This window comes from Chaetura pelagica, unplaced genomic scaffold, assembly GCF_000747805.2.
Source record: "Chaetura pelagica isolate M959 unplaced genomic scaffold, ChaPel_1.0 scaffold244, whole genome shotgun sequence".
NCBI lineage: Eukaryota > Metazoa > Chordata > Aves > Apodiformes > Apodidae > Chaetura > Chaetura pelagica.
In genome coordinates, this window is record NW_009953719.1 from 1,226,840 (window position 1) to 1,244,237 (window position 17,398).

At 37.8% G+C, this 17,398-nt stretch overlaps 1 protein-coding gene across 1 annotated transcript in view; it reads right to left on the reverse strand.

Annotated features, from left to right (window-relative positions):
- Window positions 1-2,853: 2,853 nt before the first annotated feature.
- HLCS (holocarboxylase synthetase (biotin-(proprionyl-CoA-carboxylase (ATP-hydrolysing)) ligase)) overlaps window positions 2,854-17,398 on the reverse strand; it is a 115,519-nt gene continuing 100,974 nt past the window's right edge. The window contains exons 6-10 of the mRNA XM_010000434.1: window positions 11,360-11,427; window positions 10,185-10,345; window positions 6,964-7,078; window positions 3,525-3,738; window positions 2,854-3,025 (exon numbers count right to left, since the gene is read on the reverse strand). Coding sequence (XP_009998736.1) covers window positions 2,854-3,025; window positions 3,525-3,738; window positions 6,964-7,078; window positions 10,185-10,345; window positions 11,360-11,427 — 730 coding nt within the window. The remainder of the gene's footprint in view (window positions 3,026-3,524; window positions 3,739-6,963; window positions 7,079-10,184; window positions 10,346-11,359; window positions 11,428-17,398) is intronic.

Genomic DNA, 17,398 nt, shown 5'->3' on the forward strand with positions numbered 1-17,398 from the left:
GACCTGCTCGCCATACCATGGGAATCATCTTGGTTCTTCTGAAGGAAAGGTCAGGTTTGCAACAAACACTTCATCCAACTCAAGGTTGTTTCCTCAAGACAAAAGGTAGATTTTAATGCACAGAATAGGCCACTAAAAACTCCAGGCAAAGTGGCATGTTCCCACAGCACCCACCTAAGCTTCGACACATCCACGCTTGGTTAGTTCTTGCTCACAGAAAAGAAGTTCAATGCAAAGTTTCCTTCCAGTTCAAAAATTTTCAGAATAATCTTACAACTCTAAGTCAGAATAGAACAAGCATTTCATTAAAAAGGCTCTCAAGAAAACCAAATGGAACAACAGCAACTAGGAAATATTGCTGCATTTTACTATCAAAAAAACCCCCTCTGCCTGCCGCTCAGACTCTGGTAGTGTGGCTGACTCAAGGTCTGCAGGTCCATTCTACCCTTCACACAGGAACATGTTTTGCCATTTTCCCCCGTCTTCCTTTTACAGTATCTGTCCCTCGAGCAGGCAGAGTGTGTTTTAACAAAGAAATTCAAGTCACAATCTGATGCATGACCTGGTTGGTAAACCTCTACAGGCACTCATCACTCTACCTATAATATGAGGAAAATCCAAGGTGCTTTCTACAGGCACATCTACAGTACCAAACCAGTGAGAGTATTTCAGCTACAAATATTGGATTGGGGTACAGATCTAAAGTTTTGTAAAACTCTGTGGTCAGAAAAGCAGTACCAAAGCTATGCTTTCCATGGCTGATCTGCAGAAGCTCATAAGCTGCTTGCAGGAAAAGGCAGAGAAGAAGTGAAAATGCAAAAGGAAGATGTGAGTGTTGTGTAGGCACACACAGGTTTTTACAGGTGTGTATATAAATGAGATCTTCTTTTTACTTAAACTCTATTAACTGCTGCTCAAGTTTAATTTGATTATAATATGCACTAATATTTGATTCTGAAATAAAGGTAGCTGCCAAGAATTAAGAGCCCAAAGCAGTTCTAGAAAGCATCTGGTGAGAAAAAGCAAAAACTGGTGTTCTTGTGTATCATTTTAACTCTGCCAATTAACAGCTGTCTACACTGCACTGTACAGTTCTATGAAATACTGGTGTGCAGTCTCATGTGATGTGGATTATGGAGCAAAACAGAACAGAGGATGGACAAGCAGACACACACACCCAAATCCCCTGTGATATGGAACATAAAATTCTAAATGTAATAGGGACAGCTTAATTTCTAGCACTTGCTGCCAAACCACCTAAACTCTAATATGTGAGGATTACTCTAAATTACCATCACAGACAAGCTTCCTTGATTTAAGACTTCTTGGCTTTGTAACTGAAACAATCTACTAACATGTTCAGATAGTTTATGAGGTGAAGTCTAACCTAAAAAAAAACCATTTCTGGCTAGTAGGCAGATGTCCTTTGTGAAAACACATTTGGCAGATCCACCTTCAGTAAGGACAAGGTAACGCAATAAGCAGTGATGCCTACTCCAGGAAATTAAGCTGGTCACATTGCACCTATGACAAAATCTCTATCTGCAGGGAACTGCTGAAAGTGCTGTGGTGGCCGAGCCTCCTGGTGCAAATTCACCTTCCCCAGGAGAAAAACCTGACAAGCTGCAACACACAGAGGCTCCCACATGCCTGCTTCACTCTGCTTTCCAGTCATGATCAAGCTGTCCCACCTAAGCTGGAACTGTGCAGCCAGCCCCAGAGCAACCTCCTGTCAGGTGAGCAGATGTCTAATCTCTTGCTTTTGGTGGTTAGCAGCAAAACCAGATGCCCTGCTTTGGGAAAGGGCGTGACAGCAAAAACCATCGAAGACAATTGTCCAAAGACAATTTGGACACAGGTAAGCTAGGTGTTTTCTCTTTTTCACTGTAGCAGCTGTTTCTGGAAGGGATTTTAAGAGCGGAGCATTTTTCTCGTATTTATTCACTTAACTTCATTATTATTACAATAGAATTACTATTAAATTATAAACTATTCAGACTTCCCTGTCCTGACATGGGATTCTACAATAAACTGAAGAAGAGAATTGCAAGTAGGTGACACACTGCTCCGGGGGGCTAACCTGACGGGTGCTAAAGGCCTCTTGGAAGATTATGATTCGAAGGAGATATGAGACAATTTACTCAGATCCAATTGACTAAAATGAGCAGAGTACAAGCAATTTGGATAAGCACCCACAGCTCTTCAGTGCTGATGGAAAACTCCCCAAAAAACTCAAGGCAGCCATGATGGAGCTGCAGACCTGAGACCAAAGCACGGGATGGTAAACTATTGTACAAGCATACATGGAGAACCAAATCAGCAACTTTCTCCTTAGACCTGAATCTAAACACAGTGGTAATCCCAATAATCCCAAAATATATGATGAGCTTTTCCAGCTGTTTCCACCTCAGACAACATGTAAACCAGAATTTAGTGTCAAAAACCATACTAAACATGTAAATATTGTACTGCATTGTGCTAATGCACAATAAAAACACAGAGATATGAAAAGAAAATATTTAGCCATTTCAGTTTCTCAAATACAGTTTGTAAATTAAGAGAAAGTTCTGTTCATTGGAAAGTAATCCTGTGCAAACAGGCTCCTTTTAAAGAATAAATGCCTACAAAGAATGGCAAAATGTGTGTGTTTTGAAGTTAATATGAAAGAATAAAGGCAATGAGAAAATTACCTCTTCTCAACCTTTGAAGTTGTCCACATCAAACAACAAAGATACCAGAAAATCAGAAGAAATAAAAATAAATCAAGCTATCAACTACCCTTCCCACTTTTAGGCATGTTTAGCTACTCTGTACCAGTCAAAAGCCTCCCTTTTTTACAGTGAGCTCTGAGAACTATTGATGCTTTGGGACTATGAGGTTTCTCAGCATGTCGAAAGAGTTGCCATCTGGGTGTACAGACTCTACACCTTTGCCTTCTTCATGAACTTGAAGGAATCCGTAATCATCTATCCCAACTATCCATGCAATCGGGCCCTCCTCGCTGTGGAGACGAACTTGCTTCCCACTGCAAATAAAGAGAACCAGACAGGAATTACTTGGTGGATGCTGCCCTAACAACTCAAAATAGCTCAGAGGACTCTAATGTCTAGCCGAATAGTTTTATTTCCCTCTTCACTCGTCCTTTACAGAGAATGATTTTCAACAGCACTTCTACTTGGTTCAGTTTCTTTCTTGGAAATTAGCAGAGTTGGAGTTAACCCAAACAGTCTATTTTTTAATAAAAGACATCAGTACAGCAGCTTCATCACTAGCTAAACAAATAATTCCCAATTCTTTTCTTTTAAGATGGCACACATGAACTACCTAGAAACATTCTTTAACTCATGCTAGTCCATTGATTTTACTACGTGCTATTTTTATTCCCTCTCCCAAAAAAATACAAAATAAGGACATTTTAATTAAGCCCCTGGTATTAAAGGCAATCTAGTAGAAAAAGCAGAAAAAGACAGAAGATCCATGAGTTCTTTCCAATCTAAAAGAAAGTTTAAGAACATTCTTCTTACCTGTGAACCCAGTACTTATAATAACGGGGAAGAACTCCATTGGGCCCTTTCTCCTGGAAAATATCTATAAGCCTCTCTAGCACAGTTACAGTTCTTGCAATAAGACAGTCTGGAGTTAAAGGCTTCAGCTCCGTCCCCTCTTCCTTATTAAATTTTGTGATGAGATCATTGATGCATATGGTGGGGTTGCTGTTATTCACATTAAATCCAAAGCCTGAAGGAGACAAACCAAAAGAAAAGGACACGACCTGTAAATCTGAACACTTTGTTACCACCAGAAGGTCAGTACTTTACTTAACTACTTGATGCAATTCTCTCTAAGGATGATTCCAGTAGCTATTTTTCTGCAGTCTGTTACATCTTTAAATCTTCCCATTTAACTAAAAATCTCAGTCTGGATCTTATGTTTCTTGACTTTAAAATGCCTCCTCACAATTGCAGAAGTAAATCCAGTGCAGTTTGCCAACAACACACCATCCTGTCAACGAGGGTTAGGAAGATGATAAGTGGTAACTTGCACGTTGGTTGCAATAACATCAAAGTGAGATATTCTTCTACTCCTTGAGGAGTAAAACTGATTCCTGAGGTCATTAGCTAATTGAGAGTCAATCACTGATCATAGTCTAAGATGGGGTTTTATCTTTCACTCTAAAATTTAATTAACAGACCTTTCTGTTTACTACAGTTAGCTGATTGTATTCTCTGAAAATTAAGCTTTTTTTTCTCAGCTGATAAGCCTTGTCTGGCTTGCTCTGAAAAGCCCAGAAGATGTAACTTTGCTGTGTGAGACTCCAGTTTGCTTAATCTATCTTACCACAGCGTACCCTTTAGAAGCCCCCAGTCCCTTGCTGAGATTCTTCCAGCTAGAATAATGTTGGCAAAACGCCTTTCTTATTTAAATATGGCTCTTGGGGCCTTTTTTGCAGCCTGCTGAAACAGGCTTCGAGGGATGTAAAGAAATACATTGCATTACCTGTTTATTTTTTTCTCCTAATCATTTGAATTTTTCTTTCCTTAGACTTCTAGGATAAAACCCCTGGCTGTCAATCAGGTTTAGACATGATATACCTCCTTCTGCAAGAAGGTCCAAATTTGGCAAATTTGCTATTAATGAGACTATTCATATATGAAAGGAATGAGTATTAACTATGAGAAGAAGGATCTCTTCAGTGAAAAGGACTTTTTGATTTTTAAATGGCATGAGAATGCAAGCAAAGAAAGTCACAGTCCCATACCCTATGGAAGTAAGGAGAAATTTATTATCAGAAAGCGACAAAGGAAAACAAACTGGAAAACCTAACATGCCATGCCAGCAAATCCCAACTCAGTTGGTTACACTCAAATATGGTGCAAGTGAAGAGAGCGAGTGACCATGGTCATCAAGCTGCGTTTGCTACTGTCAGGATGCGTAATGGAACCTTGGAGCTCTGTAGGCTCAGGGCACTCAGGCACCTACGTATGGAGGTTACGACTTAGTAACTCAAAAAACCCATGGTTTTTTAGAAACGTGTTTAAAGTTAAGTATGCTTAAAAGAGGAAAGAAGTTGTGTCATCTGTTAGGCCTTGAGCACACATTACAGGTGGAAAGGCAGGTTTGTATTTCACCTTATTCTTCTGAGGTACTTCTCAGAGCAGTGAACCCAGGCAGATCACCTTTGATTTTGATTCTTGCCTTCATATATGGGATACTCTTCATGAGTGCCATAACAGTGAGGTCTAGGACAGGGATCTGCATGACCGTAGAGAGGGAGTGATACACCTGGCTTACTTACCCTATTGTAGAAGTTTGATCTCATTGCTACTTCTAACACAAGAAGTTAGATGTCATGAGACACCCCTACTCCTCTCAGTGACATACATCACTGAAATTATTAAAAGACCCTTGGACTAGTACATGGCAAGTACGTTTCAATCTTAGAAGCTTCCAGGTGAAAGGAAGTTGATACATACCTCAGACCTTTCACCACCAAGATAACTCCTATGGATATCAGAGGAAATACATACAGAAATCTTCCAGTTGAATGAGAATGTTTTGGTGTTTAGGGTAAGAAACACAAGGTCCAAAAGACAGATGTAATGTGCAAAGAGATATTTGATAAGATGAACTATTTTTTGAGCTATTTTTGCTTTTCTTGTGTTAACCAGAACAAGCTCTGGAAAAACATGTGGAAGCAGTAAATGGTTGATGGGGCACAGAGAATTTTTATGTGCCTCAGTGCAACTTCTATTCTTTACATGTAGATTATTTACAAAATGACGATATAACAATTGAACAGAAAATTTAATGGCTGGGCATGTTTCACAGAAGGTGGTGATGACTGCTTCAACTGTTTTGCTTGTTTGCACTTTAAAATTTACATCATCTGGATAGAAATGATATCATGCACACACTCTCTTTGCAAGACTGTTATCTCCTGTGCTACATTCAAATATAAACTTCTTCTTTAAACTTGGTAAGAAACTTTGATTCAATATTTTAGACATAGCAGAGAGAATTATTTTTGGAACCAGAACCTAAAGCTCTGCTGGCAGTTTTCTACACATGTCTGACAGATTTGTGCTGCTGCTGGTCAAGGGAAAATTCTTTCTTAACAAATAGCAGGATGATTATCAGACTTGAAATTATAGAAACATCTCACTACATATTTGGACACCTAAATGACTTCCCTTGCTACACCACTGGGACTTGTTGGAAAATACATGTATAGTCTTTCTGAGATTGGCTGTGCCACCTTTTTGGAACCAGCTTTCCAGGTAGACTGTTTATCTTCACAATTAACAAACCCATTGTTGCTCTTTATTCCCTGACTCACCCTTCCCAACCACTTTGTAGTCGCTTCCCAAACACTTTTTAAGAGAACTAAAGAAACTGATTAATTAATCAAATCCTTCCTTCACTGCTGCTTCACTAGCAACATTCCTGTTTCTAGAAAGGCAACAACAGAAACAAGTTATGAATACATTTTAAAAGGATGGAAGAAGAAATTTTACTATTGGAAGAAGGAACATTACTATGTGTGCACTGCTCTTTTTCTCCTGATCTACAAGGCACGTGCTTAATTTAAATATCTGTCATGTTGCTAAAAAAAAAGATAACTGAAAAAATTGATACATTTTCCAGCATATTCTACTAGCTTTGCAATAGATCAAGGAGGACATTTTTCCTCTCTTCTGTAATGCTCTTTCTTTGAACTCCACTGCACCAGTCCAGATGCTTGCATTTAATTTTTCCTTCCTTGTCAAGCTTTTAGAATTATTAAGAAGAATGAAAACATTTACTTTTTGTGCTTCCTTTTGAATTAATATTGTGCTTTATTTCCTTATGCCGGCTGTTGTTATTTATTCTTGTCCTTATCATTTTAACTCAAAAAGACATTAATAACAACTAATTTTTTTTCAGAAAAAAACAGCATAGGAAAGCTCGAAAGTAGACATTTACCAATAAGTATATGAAATGTTGTTTCAACAAGCGTAGAGTTTACCAGAACTCCTCCTAGCTTCATAAGATCACTGTAGTAAATATCATTTGGCCATTTTACTCGCAGCTCAATATCCTAAAGAAACAAAAACATACTTTTAGAAACACTTTGCTCTTTGATACTGATTATCAGAACACAGCTCATTCATTACTCTATATTTTAATATTTTCTGTACCTTTGCCGCACTGAATGTGATACTCTCAACTTCATAAATAGGTTCTCAAACCTGTTTAACTGCTCCAAATACGTTAGTGAAAAAGTCATAGTAACATGGTTACATGGTTTACCAAGGAGGTTGGAAGTTGTCGGTTCACTAAGACACTAAACGTGTCTATTTACTAAGAAAACCAAAATGAGCAGATGAGATAATAAAGACTGAGGGTGACCAAAAGGGGGGACTACGGATACTAAAGATTTTCACTCTCAAAACTGTAATTATATTATTGTATAATTCATTTTCTTCATTCATGACTGCCTACTAGAGATTCAAAAGATCTTTTCAAGAAAGATGCAAACCGTGGCCACCACTGCGGCTCACTGCTGATAAACAATCCGGGTAAGCCCACAATAACGTCAGCGCTGTAGCTGAGATTTTTTGCAGAAACCAGACAAGGAGACAATGACATCTTGAATTTCAGAAAGGAAATTTAGCAGACAGGAGAAATTCCAGTTCACAACTATGTAAATACTTCAGTAATGTCCTAAATATATTCACGCTTTCAGCAGCTACACTCAAGCAACACCACGGAGCTGGAAACACAAACTGTGCTGTGTGACACCGTTCCAGCGCAATAGAGACGTTTTTGTTGAAACCACAGAACTGAACTGAACTTTGCACCAGCTACTTAAACACAAAAAGAAAGCAAATGTGCTTCCTGTAGTTTGAAAAACTGCATATGACTGTATCCCCAGGGGCAAATTATGGTAGGTGCTCCAGGACTACAAGAGTCACATTCCCTCCTATTGTAGATTATGAAATCCCTTTACAGGATGTGTGAAAACTGCAGCTGGGTCCATGTCTACTTTCCTGACAGATTTAAAGGCCAGAGAGGAGTCCATTACACATACATTGACAGGAAATACTACCTGATTTTGCTATCAAAGCATTCTAAGGAAGAGGATCACCAATTCGTATTCATTATGGAAAACAACTTGACTCTTCGCACTGAGAAAAGATTTACAGAACACTCCTGAGATATGTGAAGTATGACACAGTTGCAAAGTATTATCAGTGTTAAGAGATTTTCCAAAGAGCCATTCAGTAGATCTTACTTAAGGAAGACACACAACTGTAAGACACCAGGCACTAGCTCTGCAACTGCAGTGACAGCAAGCATGAAGAGCAACCAAGTCAGCTGGGTATTCTCAGGATGTACACTACACAGCAGAGACTTTGCCACAAAATGTAGTTACAAGGTACTGCTCAACTATCCACATGCCAAAGACACAATGGGGGTAACAAAAGATGCTGGAAAAGAAGCACAGTCTTATCTTCTCTTACTACAGAGTGAATGGAAAAGTAAAGCATCCTCTTGATATGAGGCCCATTTGTATTTGCCGCACTAACATCTCACAGTAAAACTTCCAACTGAGCAGTCAGATTATCCCCAGCAGGCCCCTGAACAAAGGCCTCAGTTGCTGGCTGTTTACCACAGTCAACATTCCTGGCAATCCTAAGAAGGATGACTGGCTGATAAACAGACTTGGGTGTTTCTGATTTTTTAACACAAATCCTGAAACGGACTTTGAGCATAGTGAAAGACATTACAGTATGTTAAAGTATGATTAATATTCTGACATAGGTATTGAAATTTGGAGGAGAGAATGAAACTTCATCTACAGATTAGCCCAATGTTTGCAGCTGCTGCAGTTTGCATGGCCTGGATGTTCACCTGACAAAGAAAAGTCCTGCATTACCAAAGACTAAAGGGGAAACTTAAGCAAAGAGTTTCTGATAAAGCTTCCCGTTTCCTTGCTCTAACGTAGTTCAGTCCAAACCCTTAACATTGGTTTCACCCATTGTCTAGGGTGGATGCACTATCAGAGAGGTTCAGTAGTTTCTTCTTGGTCATAGCAAGCTATGAACTGTACATGTGCTGTGTACAGTACATGTATTATTGATACATCCTGGGTTTATATTAACATTTAGGACTACAGTCACCTTTTCCCTTTTGAATGGAACAAAATAAAGAATGCCACAATATACCAGGGTAGGCATACAGAAGAAAAACCACCTCCATTCCCAAATTAACTCCTTCCCCAGTCAGACTCATATTTTATTAAACTAACTCATCCCTTCTATTTTGTATGGTTAAACTATTCACTCTAGCCAAATATTTTATATTGCAAATTTTAGCCTTAAGCATTCTGGGTTTATAGTCACGTTATGAAGCACTGAAGTTAGAAGGTTTTAATAGAAAGGCTGACAGACCCTAAGCTACAGCAAAGCTACTGGGTGCCACTATAATAAACTTCATGTGTAAATGTGTATAAGTCATTGATTTTCTGTAATATAGGAAACATATGCTTCAGTCAACTACTTCTGTAAAATACCAACGTTTTATAGTTAGCAAATATTAGGAAATGGTAACATTAAAAAGGAGATCTATGAGGTGATGAAGAAGACTGCTTCTTCATTTTAATACTGATGACAGGACACTTGATTCCCTCTTGAGAGCAATACTCCTAAGTTCTTGCTTTAGAAATCAGTTTTCAACCTTAAACAAGGGTTGGAAAAATCCTTTAAAAGGGATAAAGTGACCACTGAAACAGCACCAACAAAAAAAGCAGAAAAGGATTTGTCAGTTTTATTTATTTTTCTTTCCTCCTTCCTCCCCTACTCCTTCAGAATGAAAACAAAGTAACTTAATTGTGAGACAAACAAAATGGACATTTTCTTTATTGATGAAGACTGAGTCTTACGTTTCACAAGATTATGAGTGAAACTAGTGTAGTATACTTAATAAGCTCAGTAAAAGACATTATTCATCATATATATATATATACACACTAGATTTCTTAAAATAAATAATCAAACATGCACAATGGCTAAGTTTACCACTATATTTCTGCTGAAGAACTGTATCATGCATCCAGTCATTTTACACATAGAAGACATAGTCAAAATTTGAAATTCATGAAAATGGAAGCATGAATTTTGAGATAAATTAGAATGACATACCTCGTATCCTGGTATTGATCTAACTGACTCTACCACTGCCAAGGACACCAGGTGTTGAACAAAAGGAATTCTCTGGCCCAGGTTGGAATGTAGAGGAATGGTGATATGTAAAGTGGATAGTGCACAACCCAGGGGACTGAGCCAAACATTTCCACCACGACCTGGGGAAGGGGAGAAAAAAAATTAACTTCAAGTAAAGAAAAAAATATTTATAAAAAAGATCACTTTGTTAATGTAGACAACTACAAAAGAGAAAGATTCAGTAGTATCCACCCAAGAGTCTACCATAAGTCCTATAATGAAGTTTCCAAACTAATTTTGAAAGACAAATCGTTAAAATGCACAGCTTTTTATTTAAAAAAACCCAGCAGGTTGTTTAATGTGCATAGTACTGCTCAGATTCCTAGAATGTCCTAAATTATGTGCTTCCAGGTTCTCCTGGTGCCCAGTGACATACACATTTTAAAAAATACTGCTTTGCTGAAGTGAAGAAGTATTTGTAAAGATGCTCTGTGTGCATCTAGAAATCCATCCACATTGTGAAGCAACTGGACACGTTAGATCTGAACCAAAAGTCAAGTAACCATCTGCATGTAGATCTGTGCTCAGAAGAGCTTACTAGGCTGGCCACGGTTTTCTTCTAATAGAATGAATGCAGCTTTGAAATCAGTGCTCGCACCTTCCTGGGAAAGAGACAGAACTTGCTTGTATTTTATCTTCAAAAGATTGTGAAAGCCCACATGAGAGTTCAGGCAGGTCCTGCAGACTGAGAAAAACTCTGTATCTCAGAGGAAAACTCTATCTCAGAGCAAATCAAGACCCAGTCTTGTTCCAGTTAAGTCAAAAAGGAGTTCTGATTTGGAGGTCTGATTTGTATTACACTAAATGTAGTGATGGCAGTTTCCAAGACTGGGGAGCCTTTTGGCAGAAACTAGAAGACCACTAAATCATTTCTGCAAAAGCCACCAAACATCCTGAAAATGTTTATTTTGGTCTCTACTGACTTAGGTTTTGAGTTTGAATCCACAGCTCAGCAGGAGGAGAAGAGGACACAATTATTCTATAGACTACAATATAAAAAACACCCATAATGTATCCTTAAGGCAGCTAGGTGACATTAAAATGTCCTATTTAATACTTTAATACACATTTATTAGCATTAGATGCAAACTTACCTTTCCCTTGTGTTTGTCGAACAGCAATTGCTATTAAACCCATCTCCTCAGGCAACTCGAACATTAACCTGCCAATTAGGAAAAAAAAAACCCCATGCTTATCAGCTGGAACACTAAGCTACATTCATTAAAATCTAGGCTTAAATATCAGGTAATATTTTATGTTAACATTGCACTACCATTTATCCATTTTTCAGTTAACATTTATTCATGACCAGAAAGCATTAGAATATTAAAAAAAGATTAACTGAAAAATAATAATGTAAAACACAACTATATCTATTAGTCTAGAAAAAGTTATACCCATGGTTCATTTAAGGTGCCTTCTGATAACATAAGTTTTGTATTTCTTCATGTTTTCTTGAAGTGCTTATTTTTTTGCATGTCACTATCTTCAGTAAGTGACAACTAGCAATTCTAGACATTTGTTTCTACTTAAAGCAAATTTTTGTTCATACTACAGAATATAAGAGCAGCAGTTTCTGATTATTTAGAAAACCAATATGGTGGCAATAAAGCAGTTTAAAAGATACACTATCCCCTGAGAACTAATTATGATTTAACTACAGTAAATAAATCTACACCTTCTGAGAACTCTAGAGAACACTGGCTTATTTTAGGCTTGTGTTCTGCTTTTAAAATAGTTTCACTTAAAAGAATACTAGCTTTCCTCTAGGGAAAAGTAGAAAGTGCACTTTAACACCACCAAATGAGTCAATGCTAGACTTAAAAAAAGAAGGAAAAAACCCTACTGTGAGAATTTAGTTCAAGCCACTTTAAAACAGATCTCAACTGTACTATGATATGATCCTCCTCCATTTCACATTTTCAGGATGAGTTATTTAACAGATAAAACAGATATTCAAAAAGTTGCCAGCAAGGCAAGCCCAGAAAGCCATATACAGCCTACAAATCGACTTCTAACATGGGCATGTTCTTCACTCCTATGAAAGTAATCTTGTCTTGGAGATAAGTGCAGTCCAAATCAGAACAGTACCATCTAAAATGATTTCCTCTGAATTTCCAGATATATATGAAAGGCGTTCCAAGTTCTGCAATCAAGCAAGTATCCAAGGGCAGCAGGGACCACATGCAAGCAGAAGCATTGCCCCTAGATGCGTATCTTTAGGCAGGTGACCAGCTAAGGAATTATCCATTCCTCCTTCTTCACAGGATGAAAAACCAGGCTTCAGTAACTCTTGGGGCTGTATCAGTAGCAAAATGCAAGCAGGATCCCAAGGTTTCAGTATCTTTCAAATGGCTGACTTGCTTTCATGATGATAAAAAATGGGAGATTACTGGAGAGCCCAAGTGAATTCTGGACCACAAATGCCTTTCCTAATTAGAAATACTTGAAGCAATACTGATAGAAGCCATCACAGGCTTCATAAAGTTTTCCCACGCTATTCCTGAATCAGTGAGACACTGACAAGGAGCAATAGCCAGAACATCCCTTTGCAGGTCCCCTTCCAGTTCGCATGAAATATAGCTCAATAATTCTTTCTTTGGATCCTATTTCACACTGAGACCACGCTCACCTATCTACTACCAACCTTAAACCTTAAAATTATACTTCTTATGCTGGGACCTAGGGGAAAATCCTCTGTAGCTCATGAGTCTTCAGCCCTGCTGTCTGAGAACAGCATGATTTCAGTTACAACACCAAGGTCCTGGTTTGCAACATGAAAACCTAATTTAAATTTGAAAGTACAGTTAGGAAGAGATTACAGGCTTTGTCGAAATACATTGACTTCTGTTACTTCTCCATTCACGTAACTTTTTAAATAGGCAAAAAAAAGGTCATGTGCTGCCATGATGGAAGGAAAATGATCGGAGCAGGAAAAGAAGTTAATTATGAATCCAAAACACAGGCTTTTAGAACAAAGAGATATGATTAACAGAACATATGAACGTAGCTATTAAGAGGCTTGGCAGCAGGTAACAACATATTAAACGCAGAAACCCAGTTTGTACTTTCAAGGGCCATGAAGAAATTTTTTAATGGACACAACATGGGGAAGTTGTTAATACCCAGACTGATACAGCAAGAGACAGATAGATTTATTTTTACTGCTTCCTGAGATTGTGCTGGAATTGCCATGAAGCCTATGATAATAAAAAGCTCCACACAACTGCCCACCCAGACTTCAGAGCTTTGAAAATTGTGTATGTTTCTTAGTTTTATTTCTGTAAGAAGCAACTTGGATTTTCCTTACCAAAAAGAGTAACTGTACGTGCACTTTTTTACATATTGACTTCCCTTCTTTTCTTTCAACTTAATGAATTGCAGATTGAACAATTTCACTTTTCTGCAGAGTGACTTCACCCCAGTGCTTACCACGTTTTCCCAAAAAATGTTTTCCTTCAAAAAATTATCTTCTTTTTTGTGCACTTTAAATAAGTCACTCTATATATTGAGTCAAAAGATGACACTGAGACAGAAGAGTAGGGAAACATGAAAGATCTGAAGAGAAATTTAGCCATCAGGAAGAATATCAGATGGCACCTATATGATTGTAGGAGATGATACTAAAGTTTTATATAAGTTCTTCTTTTCCACTTTGAACATTTTTGTGGTATTTTCCAAAACACGAGCAAGGCACTTTTGGTATTTAAGACTACTAAATAATCTGAAATATGAAAGAGAGAGATTCTAGCACATTTTTTATACAAATGCCCTCCCCCCTGTAGTGCATACTAAGAATGCTGTCAAGAGTAATAAAACACACTTAATTGTTTTAGAGAAATTTCAAGTTTAAGGAGGACTCTGTCTTCACGGCTAGTCAACGCAATGACTTTTCTTCCTACATGAATGTAAAATGGGAATTGAAACCACAAAATCTATGTTTGACTAATGTCAGTGGCCTGACAACCATAAATTTCATTGATGTTGTGGGTTTAAGGTTGAAACTCTCATTAGTGCATCCTGCTGTGTTACAGTATTGCAGAGGTATTACGACAGGCAGCATTACATTCCAGATGTTAAAATACCTGGGCACAAGAGGGCAAGTAATGAACAGATTTCTGCCTTCACTTCAAGTTCCTTGTCTGAAAATTTCACTCTCAAATAACTTGTTTGTAGAGTATTATAAAAGCAACATAAAAAACCCTCTCAATTTTTAGCCAAATGCAAAGGAATAGGCCTTTTGACCAGTTTCTTGTATTATTTTGGACAAAAATATATCCTGAACACTTACTTTACTACTCCATATCCGCGCTTTGTGTTCATTACATCAAATTTGAAAATGAGCAGCATGGCTACTGATATCTTTCCTAAACTCTTCCCCATTGCTTTCCATCTCCTCTTCATAACCTTCAACTGGATGATGCTGTGTCTGATTTCAGGCTCTATATGCTGAATGACTGCCAGAGGGCCTGCTGGCCAAGCAGAACAGGTAACTTTCCAGTTGCGTGGCAGCCTCCTTGCTGGCAACACTGATCTGAGTCTCTCTCTCCTACCTGGAGATCTCTTGAGAAGTCTTGACTCATGTAAGTCCATGAGAGCAGACAGGATGCACCTGAGAGTGCTGAGAGAGCTGGCTGATGGCACAGGAAGGTTGTTTTCTATCATCATGGTCATGGAGATCAGGGGAAGTCCCAGATAGATGGAGAAGGGCAAATGTTGCAAACATCTTCAAGATGGTCTTTCACAGAACTCTTGTATCCAAGTTCAGCCAATGTAGTCTAGATGGATGCACTACCAGATGAGCAAAAAGTGTCTAGATTCTGGGATTGAAAAGTAATGGTTTGTATTCTACCTGTAGGCTGGATACAACTGCTGTTTCTCAGGAGTTTATCCTGAGACCTCTCCTATTTAATATCTTAATATATTTACCAACGACCTGCAGGAGGAAAAGGCATGCACAATAATCAAGTGTGTGACTAATACTGAACTATAAGGATAACTAAGCATTGGGATAGGATGCTCAGAGAGGCTGTGGAGTGTCTCTGTCCTTGGAGGTTTTCAAAATCTGACTGGAAAAAGCTCTGAGTAAGCTGTTTTGAATTTATTGTTGACTCTGCTTAAAGAAGGAGGTTAGACCAAAGACCTGAGGATCCCCTCCAATCTGAGTGATTCTGTGACTTTAGGAAAGGTACAGAAACTTGGTGTCTCTGCTATTCCTAGCTGTCCTTTAAGTTAGGTTGAAATAACTAAGAAACAAGCCATTATCTAGTAATTACTAAATTAGCAATTTAGACCAAATTCTGTTCACTGGAATCTCCTATCCCAAGTTGGTTCCCAGATTAAAGTAACTTTCACACTCTACTTAGTCTAAATATTTAATTTTATCTATCTTCCACTTTCCATGCAGTATTTTATATAGAACCAGGAGCTATATGCAGGATCCCAAAAGAATGACTCCCAAAGCTGAGACAGGTAGAACACCTAAACTGTTAATCCTATTGAGATTTATTTAAACAATAGGGATCTTAATGCTCTGCACTGTTACAATTTTGCCTCTATCCAGCAGGCAATAAATGTGCCAGAATACACTATTACATGAATGCACTCTTGTGTTCTATTGCAAAAATTCATAGCTTCTTTTACGTTATAGTGGGTTTTCCTATAGCAATGTTAGCACAGAAAGGACCATGTAGTGTCAAATTCTCTTTAAACTCCTTAGATACACCAAAGTTCTACATCCGTAAGAAAAAGTGTTAAGGGATTACAGTGTCCCAGACTTGTGGAAAACTGAAAAAGTACTGGAATCTTGGACTGCTAGTTTCCTGTATCTTCCTTCAATAAATACTAGAAAGAGAAGTTTGTCCTGCACTAGTCATGACATTTTCAGCAAGGAATAATCTATTGATGCTGTGAATTACACAGGTTAGCAACTTATATATACTTTGGCTAAGTTGATTAGTCTCTAAGAGTCGTGCAGTAATAACAATATAATTTCAGCAAAACTGCAGTATATAGGAAGAACCTAAGTAGGGCAAAATCATGTGAGTTATTTTTCAGCTGGATCAATGCTCTAATCTGGCTCACCATAAATGAACACTGCTGTTGGCAAAAGGGAAGCAACAGTAAATGAGGCCAGTGGATAGAAAGGAAGACTAAACCACCTCTTTCTTACCACCCATGTACTTAAGCTTGATTTAAATTATGGCCTCAGAATAGTGCATGCTTTGCTTGTGGAGTTGCTTTGAGAATCGGGCCTGCTAAACAGGCAGGGTAAAACTCTGCCATTAAATCCTCATTTTTTCTGCTCACTGCATTTTTCAGCTGGTAATTTTCTTGTCTCTCTATTTTTATACCAGTTACTTTATAATTACTCCTTTGTATATGTTTATAGGCTTTTCCTCTTAAAAAAAGAAAAAGAGAATTTTAAAACACAGTACCATACAGCCAAAGGTGTCAGGAAACATACCCAAATAAGAAAGGACTCCAAAAAATTGGTTTGCCAACAAAATGCCAGTAAAATTTGAAACCTGGGTTCAGACACACTGGTAATGTTCCAAAACCGAAAACTTAAAGAACTTCTTTATTCAGTAAATCAGCTTCTCTGTGAATATCATCAAGACCACAAAGTTACAGTAAAGGAGGGAGTTTCCAAGGGAGATGTGAGGAGAGTTAAGGAGTTTAAGATGTTTCAATTTTTAATTTTCAAAGCAAAACCCTCTACTGTTTTGAACAATTTAGTAAAATTTGTTTTCCTATAATAACTACAATTTTCAATTGATGACCTTTCTTTATTTGAAAAAGCTACCTGAAAAGTTAACACAGGAAAAATGGAAATGAGACAGATTTCATTAAAAAAATGAACTCCAGTGCCAAGACTTAAGAAACAGAATAGTTACTGGAACGCAGTGAAATATATTTATCATAACATGTTAAGAATAGAATCGTCAGAGTGAAATAAAAAGTTATAAACATATTGATCAAAACCAGATCTAACCACTCTCATCCAAAGCAAAGCACACTATGGATGCTACAAAAAAATTAAACCACATAGATCAAGTGCAGCCTGCAGTGATGTAGCTTTTAAAAGTAATTTAATCACATTTCATTAGAGAGAGTGTACAAGTTTGGTCACT